Source organism: Lethenteron reissneri, chromosome 23 (genome assembly GCF_015708825.2).
Source record: "Lethenteron reissneri isolate LAM-NWPU_2019-01 chromosome 23, ASM1570882v1, whole genome shotgun sequence".
Lineage (NCBI taxonomy): Eukaryota > Metazoa > Chordata > Hyperoartia > Petromyzontiformes > Petromyzontidae > Lethenteron > Lethenteron reissneri.
This window is the reverse complement of record NC_083801.1, coordinates 3,507,546-3,523,320: the sequence shown is the minus strand read 5'-3', so window position 1 is coordinate 3,523,320 and position 15,775 is coordinate 3,507,546. Positions and strand designations below refer to the sequence as shown.

Genomic DNA, 15,775 nt, shown 5'->3' with positions numbered 1-15,775 from the left:
TTGCTCCGCACGCTTCCTCTCACAAAAATGGCCGAACATGTGGGGAGTCCACTGACTCCGGGAGGGCGGGGTCACCGCCAGCCTCTGATCCGCTAATGACTGTCTCGTCTTCAGGAGCCCCAGGACTGAAGCCCTCTTGGCTGCCAGCCTCCCCCGTGGGGGTCGGCGCTGGCACGTCCGGGAAGCCGGATGACCAGGCACCTGCTGATGCGACACCTGCCACCGACTCTACCAAGCCGGCCCCTTGTGACGGGCCCGCTGCACGGACACGCGCCAAAACGCGCCGGTTGTCATGAATAGCTTTCCGCGCGTGTTCCGTTGCTGCGGAACCCGCTCATTATATATATTTTTTTGTTGTGTGTGTGTGTGTGTATGGATGCTTCTTGTGCGTGGGGATGGCGAACCGCGTTCTGTATATGTGTTGCAATTTTGGGGAGGGGGTTTTTATAGGGGACCATCGGTTGTTGTTACACTTGTTCTTGTTATTGTTACTGTTACGAGGCACACGTGTGTTGACTGTGTTAATCTTTATTCTTGGGGGTTGAGGGATTGTTGCAGCCGGGACGGCTGCGAGCTGTACAGGGGGGGGTGATGTAGGGATTATTACGGGAGAAACGGCGGACAACAAACACAGGGGTGTCGGCACTCACATACACGGGTGGTCACACCGACGTCCGCATCCGTTATTGCCCACGCCCCCAGCCCTCGGAGTGATCCCTATAAAAGGTGGAGACCCAAAGAGCTCGAGGCAGTTCGACACGAAGCTGACCAGTGAAGATCCAAGACTCGGAGATTAGGCCCTGGGACTCCCCGGTCTCACCGTCCTTATAAGGGCCGAGCCGGGTAAGCCAGCGGCGCGGCCCAAAAGCTTCCAGACCGCTGCCCTTATCAGGGCAAGGCTGGTTAGCTGGTGCCGAGATCTGTGCTTGCCAGGGCCAGATCAGTCAGCCTCCCGTAGCCCAGTAGAGGAGGACTGGGGAACAGGACAGAGGGCTTAGTACTAGGGTGGGTTTCCCATAGTACGGGTGAAAGGGGCCGATACCCCTTCAACTATTGTGCCTGTCCCTGGGTTAATAAATAGAGTGTGCCTCAACTTCGACATCGTCTCCTCGAACTTACTACACATATGATATTACATGCTGTGAATACACACTCTATTCTACACAAGTTTGGAAAGCCATCGAACAAAGAGAGTCACTGCATCGGGCGCTTTCATTGTGCTTCTGCGGCCGCCTGGGACGATGTTCCTTCCAATATTAGAAAGCCACCGAAGCTGTCTTTCCGACAGACCTGTTCTTCACCTGAGGACGGCTGCTTGCGTTGTGGCCGAAACGTCGTGAGAATTATTTTATTATGTTTTATTTATATTATTTTTTTATTTCCCTTCTACGTGACTTTACCGAAAGAACCAAGAAGAAGACTATATATACCTTTAAATCATCTAAATTTAAAACTAATTTCTTTAGAAGAGTTTTTTGTGTTTAGTTTGTTGTCACCCCCCGCACCTCCGATTAGCACAGTTAGCTACGTACTGTGCAAAAGAAGTTCTACATATGGTACGTTACAATAGTCACATATGACATGGTGAATACATTTACGTTACTTGCATTAAGATAAAATATTCGTTCATTATTATGCCATGTCTTATATAGATATTCTTTTGCGATTGTTCTTATCATTAGACTGTCACAGGAATGTGGAATTCGTAAAACTGGCCAAAGACCACCAAAAGAAACAGAGACACGCTTGTTTGGTCATCTTCGATAGCTCACTATTGTGGCACTGGAAACGAATTATATCGGCTTGCAAAGCCCCGACAACCTCACTCTTGCAACAACAACAAAAAAACAAGACCAAAGCGCAAGAGCAGGGCACTCATCAGCGTTGCATAGAGCTATGTTTAGACTGAGCAGCCGCAGGTGTGAAGAAGGAAACCCACAATACTTCAAAACAATCTCAAACAAGACATTGCTTAGCAACAAGGCACTGTTTGCTTTACGAACTATGCTGTCAGAGCTCTTATCCAGCTCCACCGAGATCCCGAGCTGGAATTCCACAGCTCTCACGAAAGATAAAACCAGGTTCCCATGTGTAAGGAGTGTTATGGTATCGGCTTGTCACGAACAACTGCACGTGAACACACACACATGACAAAGATCCCTGTTTATCCTTACATTAAGTATTGGCGAGTGCCGTTTGCAATGACAGCAGAACAAGAACGTCGATTGTGAGGCCTCCACTATGCCCAGCAGCCTTTGTCTCATCAGTGCTGATCGCTCATTGCTCAGGCTACACTTTTAAGGCTGAGCTGACCTAGGAGAAGCCCAATGCAGGATCAAATACCAGGTGTGCTTGATCGATATATGCCAGGATGTTGTTAATGTTCTATGCATCGCACGCAAATATTAAGAACATATTAATTTGGTTTCATACTTTACTTGGTCAAGCAAACACTCCAACATCGCCATCGAAAGACTGCAACCCACACTCACTCATCAACACAGTCAGCTGCTTGTTCTATGACAGATCCTTGATGGATAACACGAACGGCGCTGCCATACCATTCCCAAGTTATTCCACAACGTCAAGAATTGTTATTTTACTGCAGGAGAATGCACAATTGGAAATTGCCGTGTTGATGTATAAATATTGGTTTAACATTGGCTGCAGAATGTTGAAAACCGACCAACTTTCACTGGCTGACAAAGAGTGAAGCTGATCCATTCTCAGCTCTATGGAAAGGGGAACTTAAAGGTCTTCGCAATTACTGAAAAGAAAAAGAAAACGAAGTATGGAACAATGCAAAGCAAATGTTCTGACAATAGTATAAATTCGACGTCTTTGGCACAACATTTGCTGGTGTTTGCCTTGTGCAGACGTGAGATTAATCACCTCACACATCTAAAGAGAAACGGAACAAATACAACATCAAAGCCAAGGATCCCCCGTGTAGCCCTATACGAACACCCAATGAAGGCCGGCACGGCACACGAGGGGGTGGGTGGCCAGCACCACGCCCGACCGCCTTTGTATCCCCAGTGGCGACGTTTAACACACAGTTCCAGGTAGCTCATTTTGAGGGCCCCAGGACCAGTTTCAGATATTCGCCACCGATGTTGCCTGTGGGTGGGAATCGAACTCGCCATCGCCGGGTTTGTAGCCGCAGCCGCAGCGCTTAAACAAATCTCGACGCCAAGTCGTGAGCGGACAACACAAAAAGTTCCCAACTGCGCCTCGTCCACCGTGTGCTTGTGCGAGTTTTCAGCAACGCATTGTGCATTATTGCCAATTCGTGTTTGCACACGTTTCATCGCCCAATCAGCAAAGTGTCGCGGTGATTGTTTTGCTGTGGGTCGTCGCAACGTGGCATCCCGTCAAACGCGAGAACTGCCACCGGCAGTCAGGGCCGGATTAAGGCACCACGGGGGCTTTAGGGGTTGCAGCCCAGGGGCCTCCACCAGCTGGAGAGCCCTCCAGAGATGAAGTGAAAAGTTGTTTAATTTGTGAATGCTTATTTGTTGCTAGCCGTGTAAAAAATAAGAAAAAAATTATTTTACTTTGTTTTCGTTTTGAAAATATTACTGGGGGCCTCACAGTACCTGTAGCCCAGAGGCCTACAAAATCTTAATCCGGCCCTGCCCGCATGTAGCACAGCAGATGGCAAAGGATGTGAACTACCAACGCACCCAGGCAGTTCACATTTGTATATTCACTTTGCACGCACATCATGCGCGCGACAACGCCTGCATCGCATTTGCATTTAAAGGAAAGCGTTCTATTAACAATGGCAAATGCGGCTGAAACGTTGCATGAAAGAAGCATTGCATTTGTCTGAGCGAGTGTGGTTTTATAGTCTGAAAAGGTATGGAAATTACTGGATTAATGTGACCGAACATATAAAGGAGTACAATCTCCACACACTGACTGCAACGTTGCATCCCTAAGCTATAACCAGATTGTAAATAAAGGAACGTGTAATTACTGCACATTCTGGTCAATGCTGAACTTTCAACTTGTAAATGAAACATCTTGAATTCTCTACAGTTAAGTAACAACACACAAATATCCAACATTGGTCAGGTGACACTGGAACAGGGAATTGGACTCACAATTGTAAGCCCACGACTGTACAACGAGGAGGTATTATGGGGTATGTAACTCGGCCCTAAATCATTCTGCTGTTGACAAAAGTACAAGAGTGAAAACCTCTTGAAGCCACACTCGAGTAAGCTGGAATGTTTCAGATGTGAAAGTAGAACATTGTTTGTAAAGCATTGAAGTCTACTGTATTGTTGGCGAGGGTGACTGTGTGTGGGTAAAAAAATTGTCTGGTTGTCATGCGAGTCGAGACGATGTTCCTTGAAATATGACTTTCATCTCTGCTAATTGAGGCAGTTTGCGACCATACAGCATATCCCAATTATTCCGTGCATTCGTATGTATTTAGTGGAATGTAAAAACAAAATCTATGCGGTTTACCAATTTCAATTTACTCAGAAATTACCCAGTTGGGTAAAGCTACATCGCAACATCACCCACTGTTGTAAAATAACTAATGCAAACTATGTCTGTGAAACATCGTTTCTTCGTTTTGCGATAGCCTTGCGATCTAAGAATGGAGCGAATACCCAGTGTATTATTTATATTTTACGTCATACAACACAAAATAGCATCCATCACCAACAAAGTAACTGACTTCCAAACAACACCCAGCATCACATTTCCCGTTGGAAAAAACAAATCCAAGACTACTTTTATTTCTACAGAATACAATCCGTGCAAGAGAATTACACTTGCCAGTCTGGCGGGTATTCGTGTCCAAGTGCAAATCTGTTTACATAGTTAGGGCGCAGCTCCCTGTCCTGTCGTAAATTTCCATCGTCATACATTCTGCTGGGGTTAAAATGTCAGCTGGAGTGCATTGTTTTGGAATCCAGCACCAGACGTCTCCTTCAGCGAGCGGAGAAGAAGGTTCATGGGGTGGGACAGTCAAGAAAGAACCGCCGGGTGAACATGATTTGAGGGTACAAAGCCAACCGTTAAAAACGTATCCCAAAATATGGTAAGACGTTATACACGCATCAATAGGGAGTTTGTGTGGAAACACCACTGTAGACATGTCAAGCTCAATTCCAGATGTCCATTGATGATGCAATGGTGCAGGCAATAAATTTCATTTTAAGAATGTAAGTCCCGATTGCTGAAATGTATCATGCTAGGTGAGCCATACCAGTCCCGTAATGTAATTATTGAACACACAGGATTCATTGTGGATTGGTGCTGAAAAAGGGTATGGAGGACTCATCATCATCACCATCATCTCTACCATTTACAGCCCTGAGGCAGTGAACGAAATTCCATATTGTACAGCCATTGTTAAAGTGACATTTTAGCTTATCAATCCTGAAATATCAGAAAGGCTGAGTTGGAAATAAAACACATTTTGTGCATAATTGATTATGATTACATTTTAAAAGTATATATTTCACCGCAATAAGCGATTATACATGGGTTAAGAAACGCAGGCATACTGTAACATTCTGAGGCAGAGCCCAGAGACAACAGCAAAGACGTTTTCTTTCATCATCGCAAGATACGCCGGATTCAAAACTCCCTCACTCAGACTGCCGCTGAAACAATCGCGCACGCCTACGTAACCTCCAGACTTGATTCCTGTGATTCTCTCATACATGCGCTCTTCCAGAGTCTCCCACTTCAGCGGATTAAACTTGTGCAAAACGCTACTTGCAAGGGTGCTGACCTCAAACCCATACACGTGACCACCATTACCATCATTCTCCACTCTATAATCAAGCTTAGGATTGCACTTATTGTTTTCAAAGTTGGGCCAATTAGCCCCAGAAAATTATGGAGCGGGGGGGGGGGAAGAATGCCCGGGCCCCTCCAGCCCCACCTCCCTAATCCTGCTGAAGGATTGGCCCACATTATAATTTCCTATAGGCAAGATTTTTGTGTTTTCTCCTCCCAAACAAGGTCATGCTACAGGGTAGAACTATCATGGCCATGAATGGAGATTTAATTGTGCCGAGTGGTCCTTGTACGTATGCACGTTGAACTTGTGAGAATAGGTTTTCCCCTTTTTCCTGGCAACAAAACAGGTGTTAAGATGTTCAAACACCAAACTGAAACCTTTTACAAGGAATCATGTCTGCATTAACCACAATGCTTGTGGTCAGAATGCAAACAAAAACCATACTCTGATGAGAAATGTATTGTCTTTGAAACTGATTGGTCCATACCAGAGACAGCTTTATTTCGAGTCTAGGCTAAAAAAAAAGCACATGACTATTTATGATCCTTGACGAGACCAGCAAGGTATTGTGGTTCATTTGGGGCAACTACTTTGTGTGTAATGAGTGCGAATATGGCAATGTGAACGTAATTCCTTGCAGGCCACCATGTCTGCTTTTAGAGATGACGACAACGACGACGGCGATGATTGACGATGAGACACGTTGCTCGCTCACCTGAAGTGGAGCTCCAATTGGGTGTAGAGGTAGCGGAGCAGGGCACGCCGGGCCACGATCTCCGCGTGGCAGTCGTTGAGAGCCAGCCCACGGTCACTCATGTACTCGCCGTTTACGCACTTGGTTCCCGTCGCCACTGATATCACCTGCGCATCTTTAACGTCCAACCCTGCCACCGAGAATCACCGAAACAACACCGTGTTACGACGACGACCATGAGGAGAAATGTGATGTTGTTGTGCCGAGTTGGTTTGTTAAGCCAGAATGTCAACCGGCGAACGCTTCATACCCACGGTGATACGGGGAGACCGATATCGCGGATCCTATTATCTGCAGGTTTATCCGCAATTCTATTCCTATTATCCACGGGATATAAATTCACAGATAACCCGAGAATAATAGGAAGACTTTGCCACACGACTTATCTGCAGAAAAAGCACGAGTATTAAGGAGCAGCTTCGTTGTGCATTTAATATGGTCACAGATAATAGGAGTTACTCTTTGGTTCTTTCGGTAAAGTCACGTATAAAGAAAATAAATTAAATAATAGAATACGCCGTTTCGATTGCAACACAAGCAACCGTCATCAGGAATAACTAAATTTGAAAGAAAGAGACAAAACACAAACACGGAGACAGACACACAAGCAGAGAAAAACAACACAGAGACACACAGAGAGAGACACACAACATAGACACACAAACAGACACACAAGCAGAGAGAGAGACAACACAGATACAGAGAGAGAGAGACACACAACATCGACACACTCAAATCAAGTTTAGATAATAGGTCCCCTCTATTGTCATGTGCTCGAAAATGCCGATTCAGATGCATCATATTCAAGGTATATTTGGTTATGATGGCGTGGCTATATATTTGAAAACATATTTACTAAGGTTGTATGAGCATTGTTTTGCCTGTGAAGGCCGCAAAATGAAATGTAGGTGTTGGTGTTGAGGTTTCACAGCGTGAAATATTCATAAACACACGTGTTTGCCAAACATTTCACAAATGTGGTGTCTATATGGAAATACAATAATGGTCTCCCACAATAAATTCAGGAATGTATTGACATATATTCATAATGTAAAGGAAAACTGCTCTCAGGTGACATATGTCATGGCTGCGCCGTGTCATTCCTCAACGGCCTGGAAGTTTGGTATTGCACCATGAAGAAATGCGATTGCTACCGCGTACACAAAAATATAAACACAAATGTGAATTACATTAGTCTAATATAATTGTTTTTACAATTATAAAAATCCTAGCATCCATTAGGATTTCAATGAAAGCCAGAACATATCTCTATGATCGTAAATCAGTTGACACCAATGTGTGAGATAAAATATTGAAAACTTATTTAGGACCGTATTGTAGAAATAAATAAGTCATGTGGTGGCCATTTGGATTGCGCTAAGCAGGGGGTCTCTGGCATCAGTTTGGGCAAGCTCAATATATTCTTAGACAAAAAAAAACACCGTTTGCATTGGACAACCTCAAGTGAGAAAATTGGCAAGTAACCGTTTCTTATTTGTGTGAAGAACTGAATATGAGCACACGATCAATGTACCACATTGTTCATAATAATGTCATCAAATTTCACAGTGTGTGTGAGTGTGTGTTTCTCGCCAGATAACAGCTGAATTGAAGGATGAATTGCCAGGTGATTGTAGGCCGATATCAGCTCAATTTAAGGACAAATTTGCTAGATTCCTTTACTGCATTGTGAGAGGAGGCAAATTATAAGTGTGTCCCTGTCAAAAAGAGAGAAATTTGGATGTCTTGAACCTCATATCCAGTGGCGTATATACACGTTTGTCTCATAAAGGAACTGCTCAACAGGGGATAATTATCGATAATGGAGGAGTTGTAGTACACTCCGATTGGCTACGTACTGTGTGAAAGAAGTTCAACATACATACATACATACGGAGGTTTGCTCCCATAGGCAAAACACTCAGCAACGATTTGTCCACACTTTAAATGCAGGACCTATCTGAAAAAAAGAGTCTTAAGACTCAGAAAGACTTCGATTAGACACATATGAGCCTTGTTCGATGCCTCATATGATGGCACATTTATTTATAAAATTATGGAGCGATGCAGGCCTCAAGAAAATCTATCGGTTTTTTTTCTCCATCTGGGTGATAATTGCTCACTGGAAAAACGAGGGGGTGACTTGAATGAAAGGTAGTGGTTCAAAAACATATGTTAACATTGAATATAGCGTCATTTTGTATTTTAATTTGCGTTTAGTTTGTTTTCCTTCCCTGTTCACCTCCGATTAGCACGGTTGGCTACGTACGGTACAAACAAGTTCAACATACATAAATACGTGCAATACTGTGTGATAAATATGTTAAATTACTAATAATGACGATGCAACTACCTTTCTAACAGGTAAAACCACCGCTGCAAATATGTATGGCCCGAACTATTTACTGTAATTCATATTTAACAAAATGCCAGAAAATGTGCGCACCAAATAACAATACCATATTCCAGTTCAACAGCGTTGGCCAAATGACCGTGAAAGGGTAGTGGAACAGGGTCTTGAGTGAGCACCAGTTGTGGGCTCCACACAACTGGCACGCCGCTGGCAGTGCGGTGCGGTGTCATCCCGTCGCGTCTTATCGTCGTTGCTGGCGTGTGCACGGGTGTCGAACCGGCCGTCAGGACGATCCCAGCGAGCACTTTCCGTCGAGCGTGCGGCGACGTGAAGCCGTCGGTGAGATCTGAAAACTTCTGCTGCACAAGGGATGCGACCGTGTCTGCCAGCACCTGAGCGCAAAGCACACAAAGACAAAGATTCCCCCGTGTAGACTCAACAGACTGTCGGGGCAAGTGCTGTTGGCGAGCAGCAGCACCTGTGGAAGGCTACCGGCACTGTGGCACACGACGGGGTGGGTCGCCAGCACCACGCCCGACCACCTTTGTCTCCCAAGTGGCGATCTTTACACAATGCACTCGGTACTAATTTGAGGCTAAGTCGACCTAGGGGAGGCACAGAACCGGTTCAGATAATTCTCACTGGTGTTGGTGGCCGTGAGCGTCACAAAATGGGCTGCTTAGCCTGATTGTCTTTTGGCGTTGTTCTCTGGTCTGACGCTGGTGAGACGAGGCCCTAAAGAAGGCTCCTGTCTCTGGTATAGGCCAATCAGACAATGCATATTTATTAGCAGAGCATGTTTGCTTGCATGTTCAGCACAAGTACGTGTGGTTAATGCAGACTTGATTCCTTGCAAAAGGTTAATATTGGGTGTTTGGACACCTGTTTATTACTTTGATACTGGAAAATAGGTCTCCAAATATACAATTATTTCTTTAACATGCTGCTATCAATCCATACAAAAGAAGAAGATCCTATTCATGGCCATACTGTGTCCTGTTTGCACGGTAGGATGTCCATCTGAAGAATTCTGGCAAACATATCTCTCACTGTTAGAAAATAAAAAAAATATCAGAAATCACTCAAAATCAAAGACCCTACCACCTTCATGTCAGAGTTTTTTGGGTTATATTTGTTTCATAGCAACGTTTATTTATTTGATCGTGCCTTCCAGTTTACCATGATTTCCAGCTTTGAGAGGTTTTACTTTATAGTGGTCTACATTCTCCCATGTACGGAACTTATATTTTGTTAATTTGTGAACTTCTTCTATCAGTCGATCATAATTGTTATTTTATAGTTATTCTAGTATTAGTCTCCAAGCTCGTTACTAGTAGCCTATTCTAGTACAGTAACCACCCCGGTTTACATCGGGGATGTGCTCCTGAAATGTGCTGCAGCGAACATCGAAACGACGTCGATCAGGGCTATTTTTCCCAATCACCAAAATGCTGTACATGAATGATATATTTTACTCCACAGCACGGTACATTTCTTCATGCGATGGATACGAGCAAGGACGGACGACGCCGCCAGCGACACGTGGAGCTTGAGGCGACGCAAATTTGGTAGCGGTGTTAATCATGTGACAACGTGCTTTGCGAAATTACGGAAAAAGGGGCAAACAAAAATCGGCGTATAACTCTATAATCATTCTATGACTCTAAAATCTGATCAATACTGCCAGAAAAGATCGACTGGAAAATCCTAATCAATTCCATAGAATCACAGGTCGGATCGCCAATTGGTTAAGATTTGTTTCCATATATATACGAGCAGGGCCATGTGATAAAAAAATTATTTGTAAAAAAACAACGCCCCTATTGTCCAACAATGCTTATCTATGGCCTGCCGTGTTTGGAACATCTGATATACACTATATTAAAATAAAACAGCACTTGTCCAGGACGTCGATGGGAGTGGTGGAAATGCTTTGTTGAGCCTCGAAGAGACGCAGTCCAGGGATCGCGCCTTCAATATTTACACATCCGGATTGATGGTGTGCCTGAATGGACTGGGAACTGTATGCTGTCTTGGTGTGGTCTGGGACTATTTTTGATTTGAAGCTTTCATGACTGCAGGAATCCACACTCTTTGGTTCTTTCGGTAAAGTCACGTAGGTATAAGATAAAATAGATCACGACGTTTCGGGCGCAACACAAGCGTCCGTCATCAGGTGGGAAAAGCTTTACCCCCCTCATGATGGTTCCATAAATCTAAAACATACTTACTCAATAAAAAAAATCGAAATGTAAAAAAAAAATCGAGGTCAAAAATGTATTTGCACTCAATCACGGGGCTTGTATCCATTAATGAGGCCTTATCCCCAGATGAAAATTCCACATTACTATGCTAGGAGCAAGCCTCAACCCAGAAAAGCTTTTCCCACCTGATGACGGATGCTTGTGTTGCGCCCAAAACGTCGTGATCTCTTTTATTTTATTTTATACCTACGTGACTTTACCGAAAGAACCAAAGAGTATGGTCTGGGACTGGTTTTTTTGCTGTTGTTTTGCTGCCTTACCAAAGCCTGGGAATTGGAGTACTTATGCAATTTGAATTGATACACTCTATCTATTTTTACGTAATTATTTTTTAGTGATTTCTTTTCCTATACTTTGCACTCCAATCGTTGTTTGTCTTGTTTGTTGTTGTAACTTTTTGACCCCCCCCCCCACACTGGACATCTGTGAAAAAGAGCTTCATAGCTCATCGGATTTCTCCAGCATAAATAAAGATCCTGTTTCTGGGGATGTATGGAGTACCAACGCGTATTTATTGTCTTAAATGGACAGACGCCTGCTCACATCTGAACCACATCTCACACGGGTAAGAGAGCAGAAGTCTCCATTTAATCGCAGACACTCCTGACATTTGTAAAACATTCATTTTGTGTATTCTTGGTTCTTTCGGTAAAGTCACGTAGAAGGGAAATAATCAAATAATAAAAATAAAACAATTAAATTCTCACGACGTTTCATCATCATCGGGTGTTTTTCACACCCGATGATGATTGCTTGTGTTGCAATGGAAATGTCGTGACAATTTAATTGTTTTATTTGTATTATTTTATTATTTCCCTTCTACGTGACTTTACCGAAAGAACCAAGAATATGAATCCCTGCAGTCACGAAAGCTTTAAATCGAAATTCATTTTGCGTTCAACCATATTTGAGTTGCTGTCTTTGGGCTCATCTGTGACTTTCGATTGCAGATTACCACTCTATTTATTTGTAACATGGCGCGCACATATCAGACTTTTATTTTATTTTTTAAAGACATGCGTGCAGTAGTCTGCACCGGGTTCTTTTGTTTGGATGCAGTGTGCATATTTGTGGCTCAGGCTCTGAAGTGCTCGTTATTTTGAGTAAGGTATAAAACTCCAAGTCTGGCAAGCTGTTGACGACATATCATCATACTAATAGGGTTTTCCCCCTTTTTTGCTGGCAACAAAACTGACACCTTTTGCAAGGAATCATGCTTACATTAACCACAATACTTGCAGTCAAATACAAACAAAAAACAATACTTTGATAATTTATGCATTGTCCTTGAAACTGATTGGTCCACACCAGAGACAGCTTTCTTTAGAGCCTAGTCTCATATGGTGTTCGACCAGATGACGCCATATGGTGTTCGACCAGATGACGCCAAAAGGCATGCGCCTTTTGGCGTCATTTGGTCGAACACCATATGAGACTAGGCTCTAAAGAAAGCTGTCTCTGGTGTGGACCAATCAGTTTCAGTCTCATATGGTGTTCGACCAAATGACGCCAAAAGGCGCATGCCTTTTGGCGTCATCTGGTCGAACACCATATGGCGTCATCTGGTCGAACACCATATGAGACTAGGCTCTAAAGAAAGCTGTCTCTGGTGTGGACCAATCAGTTTCAAGGACAATGCATAAATTATCAAAGTATTGTTTTTTGTTTGTATTTGACTGCAAGTATTGTGGTTAATGTAAGCATGATTCCTTGCAAAAGGTGTCAGTTTTGTTGCCAGAAAAAAAGGGGAAAAACCCTATTAGTATATTTTGGTACTGGCAAAGGAGGTCCCATGATGACGTATCATCAATTACGCTGCCTATTCTTTAGAGATTCTAAATGGACAACAGCAATAAACATCCATCCAAGAATTCGCCAGCGTCAACAGGTTCGAACGCCTTAGTTAAATTGTTGTCTCATGAAAGTGATTATCATTTAAAAGCCATTTCAGCTTGCCTTGCATACTGTGTGTCTGTAAAAACACATCTGGTGAGGGAAACAACATTGAGAGTGTATTATTAATTTTAATGACACTAACAGTAAAATGCTTAGTTTTTAAATAAGTTGTTCTATGGCAGTCGAATCTCATACTGGGCCACCAGCAAACTATATTAAACCTGGCGTAATTATAATGCATCTGTAGATAAATTATATTTTTAACGTGGCAACAGAGGCTGCAACATTGATGATGCCTCCCTCACAGTGAAAGTATCCAAAAGATACTCTAAACAAAGGTCCTTGCAATGGTAAGAGCACATTCTTTGTACATTTTAGATACTGCATTGGTTTATTTTGCCAGCAATGTGATGAAGGCTATGTTATTGTTACCCAGTACTGTAATTACAAACTGTAGGTATGAAGAAGAAATGGCAGATTACACTACACACTGCTTTGTAACAGGTTAAACAGTAAATGTACATCCAAAAGCCATGCATTTATGACTCAGGGAATCCACCCCAGACTCTCCAGCTTTGCGCAGGATGCACGCTCATCACACGAGCCCTCACTGGTTCCAGAAATCTAAAATATACTTACTCAATAAACAAAATCTAAATGTTACATTTTTGTTCGAAGTCAAAAGTCAAAAGTGTATTTGCACTCAATCACGGGGCTTGTATCCATTAATGAGGCCTGATCCCCAGATGGAAATTCCACATTACTATGCCAGGAGCAAGACTCAACCTAGAGGGATGATGAGTCGGCCGCAATTGTGAGCAGGGTAAAATGTGCACTTTGTAAAAAAAAAAACCGCTTACAGAGATTCGAACACAGTTTACAGACATGTAAGTATGGCAATACCTTTGTATTTGGTGCTAGAGTATATGACACTAAATTCATCGTCATTATGTTGAGGCCCATCTTATAAAATATGCCACTTTCAAGCTTCACAGACCTCATCACATGAAGCTCCCACAAATACTTTCCCAGAGTTATTCATGAATTTCATCGAGTATAGATAACAATTCGTCTTTAGATAAATCTAGTTCCACATGGAAGCGTGGGACAGTTTCCCAAAGACAAAGGAACTATGCTGAGTATTTTCGTCACTGCAATTTGAAGTCACATCAGACAGCAGACAAAGGTTGCTTTAATCGCCTCCTGTATCAGTATGAAACATGAATTTAAAGTCGGGACACATTCATACTAATTCCCATACTTACGTAAGCCATTACCCTCCAGAGCATAAAATGTTTGCTGACCACCAATCACAACATTAATTTACAGAGGTGCTGAGAGCATGTTACCGTGCAACACGTAAAGGGTGAGGGGTTTGGGAGGTGCAGACCTGCACCCGTCTTTTGCTTTGCTACACCACCTTCATGGTGCCTCTTTGTAATATTTCAGCAGCATTCTGAATGAACTGAGGAATACATTTGCCACGCAGTCTTTTGTAATAAAACTCAAATGAATGGTTGCACGCTCCATCGCCGATGTTGATGCCAATGACTTAATCGTCAGGTGCAATCTCACTCAGATATGCTGTGTTAGAGTGGAAGGAAGTGACTGTGTGCATTGAAATTGTCATTGAAAAGCATCAGTAATTACGCGGATAATTGGAAGACTTTACGGTGACTCCAATTTTATGTGACTTTCCCACCGATAACCCAATGGGGTAAGTAACTCATTCGATTATTCCCAGTAGCTCACATGTCATAAAACTGATTAATACAGTTCCCCCGGTTAATATAATTAAATGCTACGGTGATTATCAGTAATTGCCATTAGTTTAGACAATAATCATCCTAATATTATGAAGCAGTATAGGAAGTATTTATTAGACTGGTTGTAGACAGCATTTTAAAAAAAATTGTTGAGCCAACTATTGGCTAATTTACTGGAAACCAATCTGCTACAAAAATGCCGCTCATATGGAGAAGACTGAGTTTGACCATTGGAATGTAAAATTTCAAATTAATCCATTTGATTTGCTTTTGTCATTTGGGTGGCCCAGATCACAGTTGCAAATGAGACTCCTATCCTGGTCTCTTGAGTTCTCATCCTTAGTTAAACAAAATTAAATGTGAACTTTTAAAGTATTTGATGACTCATAGATGGAGATGAGCTCCAGGGCATTGCTAGTTTTGATTTTTGATTCATCATTTGCTGTTGTGTCTGGTCACGTTCCTTACTTGTTGATAAATTCTGCTATATTGGAGGTTTCCAAGGAAAAAGCATTATCACACACATGCGCTCATACTGGACTGCACAGCGATGTGTTACTTAAAAGCTCCATCTATGGTCGTGTAGCACTTGTGCATGCTACACTCACAGCTGGTGCCTGTCTTCTGCTTAATAATTACCACGTGCATGCGGGGCTAAGGGGGGAAATGTAACACACTTTGAAATGCCAATTTGGGAAATTCCACTATATTTCTTGTATTATTTTACAATCAAACCAAACACCACTCTGTACAGAGACAACAGCGGTGGTCCTAGGATAGACTAGTCCCAGCCATAGCAAAGAAGCATTATCCACAGCGCACATGCCGTCAGTTACGCATGGCCGTGAATTCTAGAGCGAGCAGCAAATGAACGATGGCTGGCCCCCACATCACCACTTCGAATGCCAATATAGTTGCAGTTAACTTTGAGAATTTGGGCTATAACCCCTTTAACGCTAATGCTGTTCC

The 15,775-nt window shown here is 43.0% G+C and overlaps 1 protein-coding gene across 9 annotated transcripts in view; it reads right to left on the bottom strand.

Annotated features, from left to right (window-relative positions):
• Window positions 1-15,775, bottom strand: part of ADARB1 (adenosine deaminase RNA specific B1) — a 124,719-nt gene that overhangs the window by 24,820 nt on the left and 84,124 nt on the right. For all 9 annotated transcript variants that reach the window (XM_061556894.1, XM_061556893.1, XM_061556896.1 and 6 more), the window contains 2 exons: window positions 9,158-9,272; window positions 6,489-6,657 (listed from right to left, as the gene is read on the bottom strand). In XM_061556894.1, the coding sequence (XP_061412878.1) occupies window positions 6,489-6,657; window positions 9,158-9,272 (284 nt within the window). The remainder of the gene's footprint in view (window positions 1-6,488; window positions 6,658-9,157; window positions 9,273-15,775) is intronic.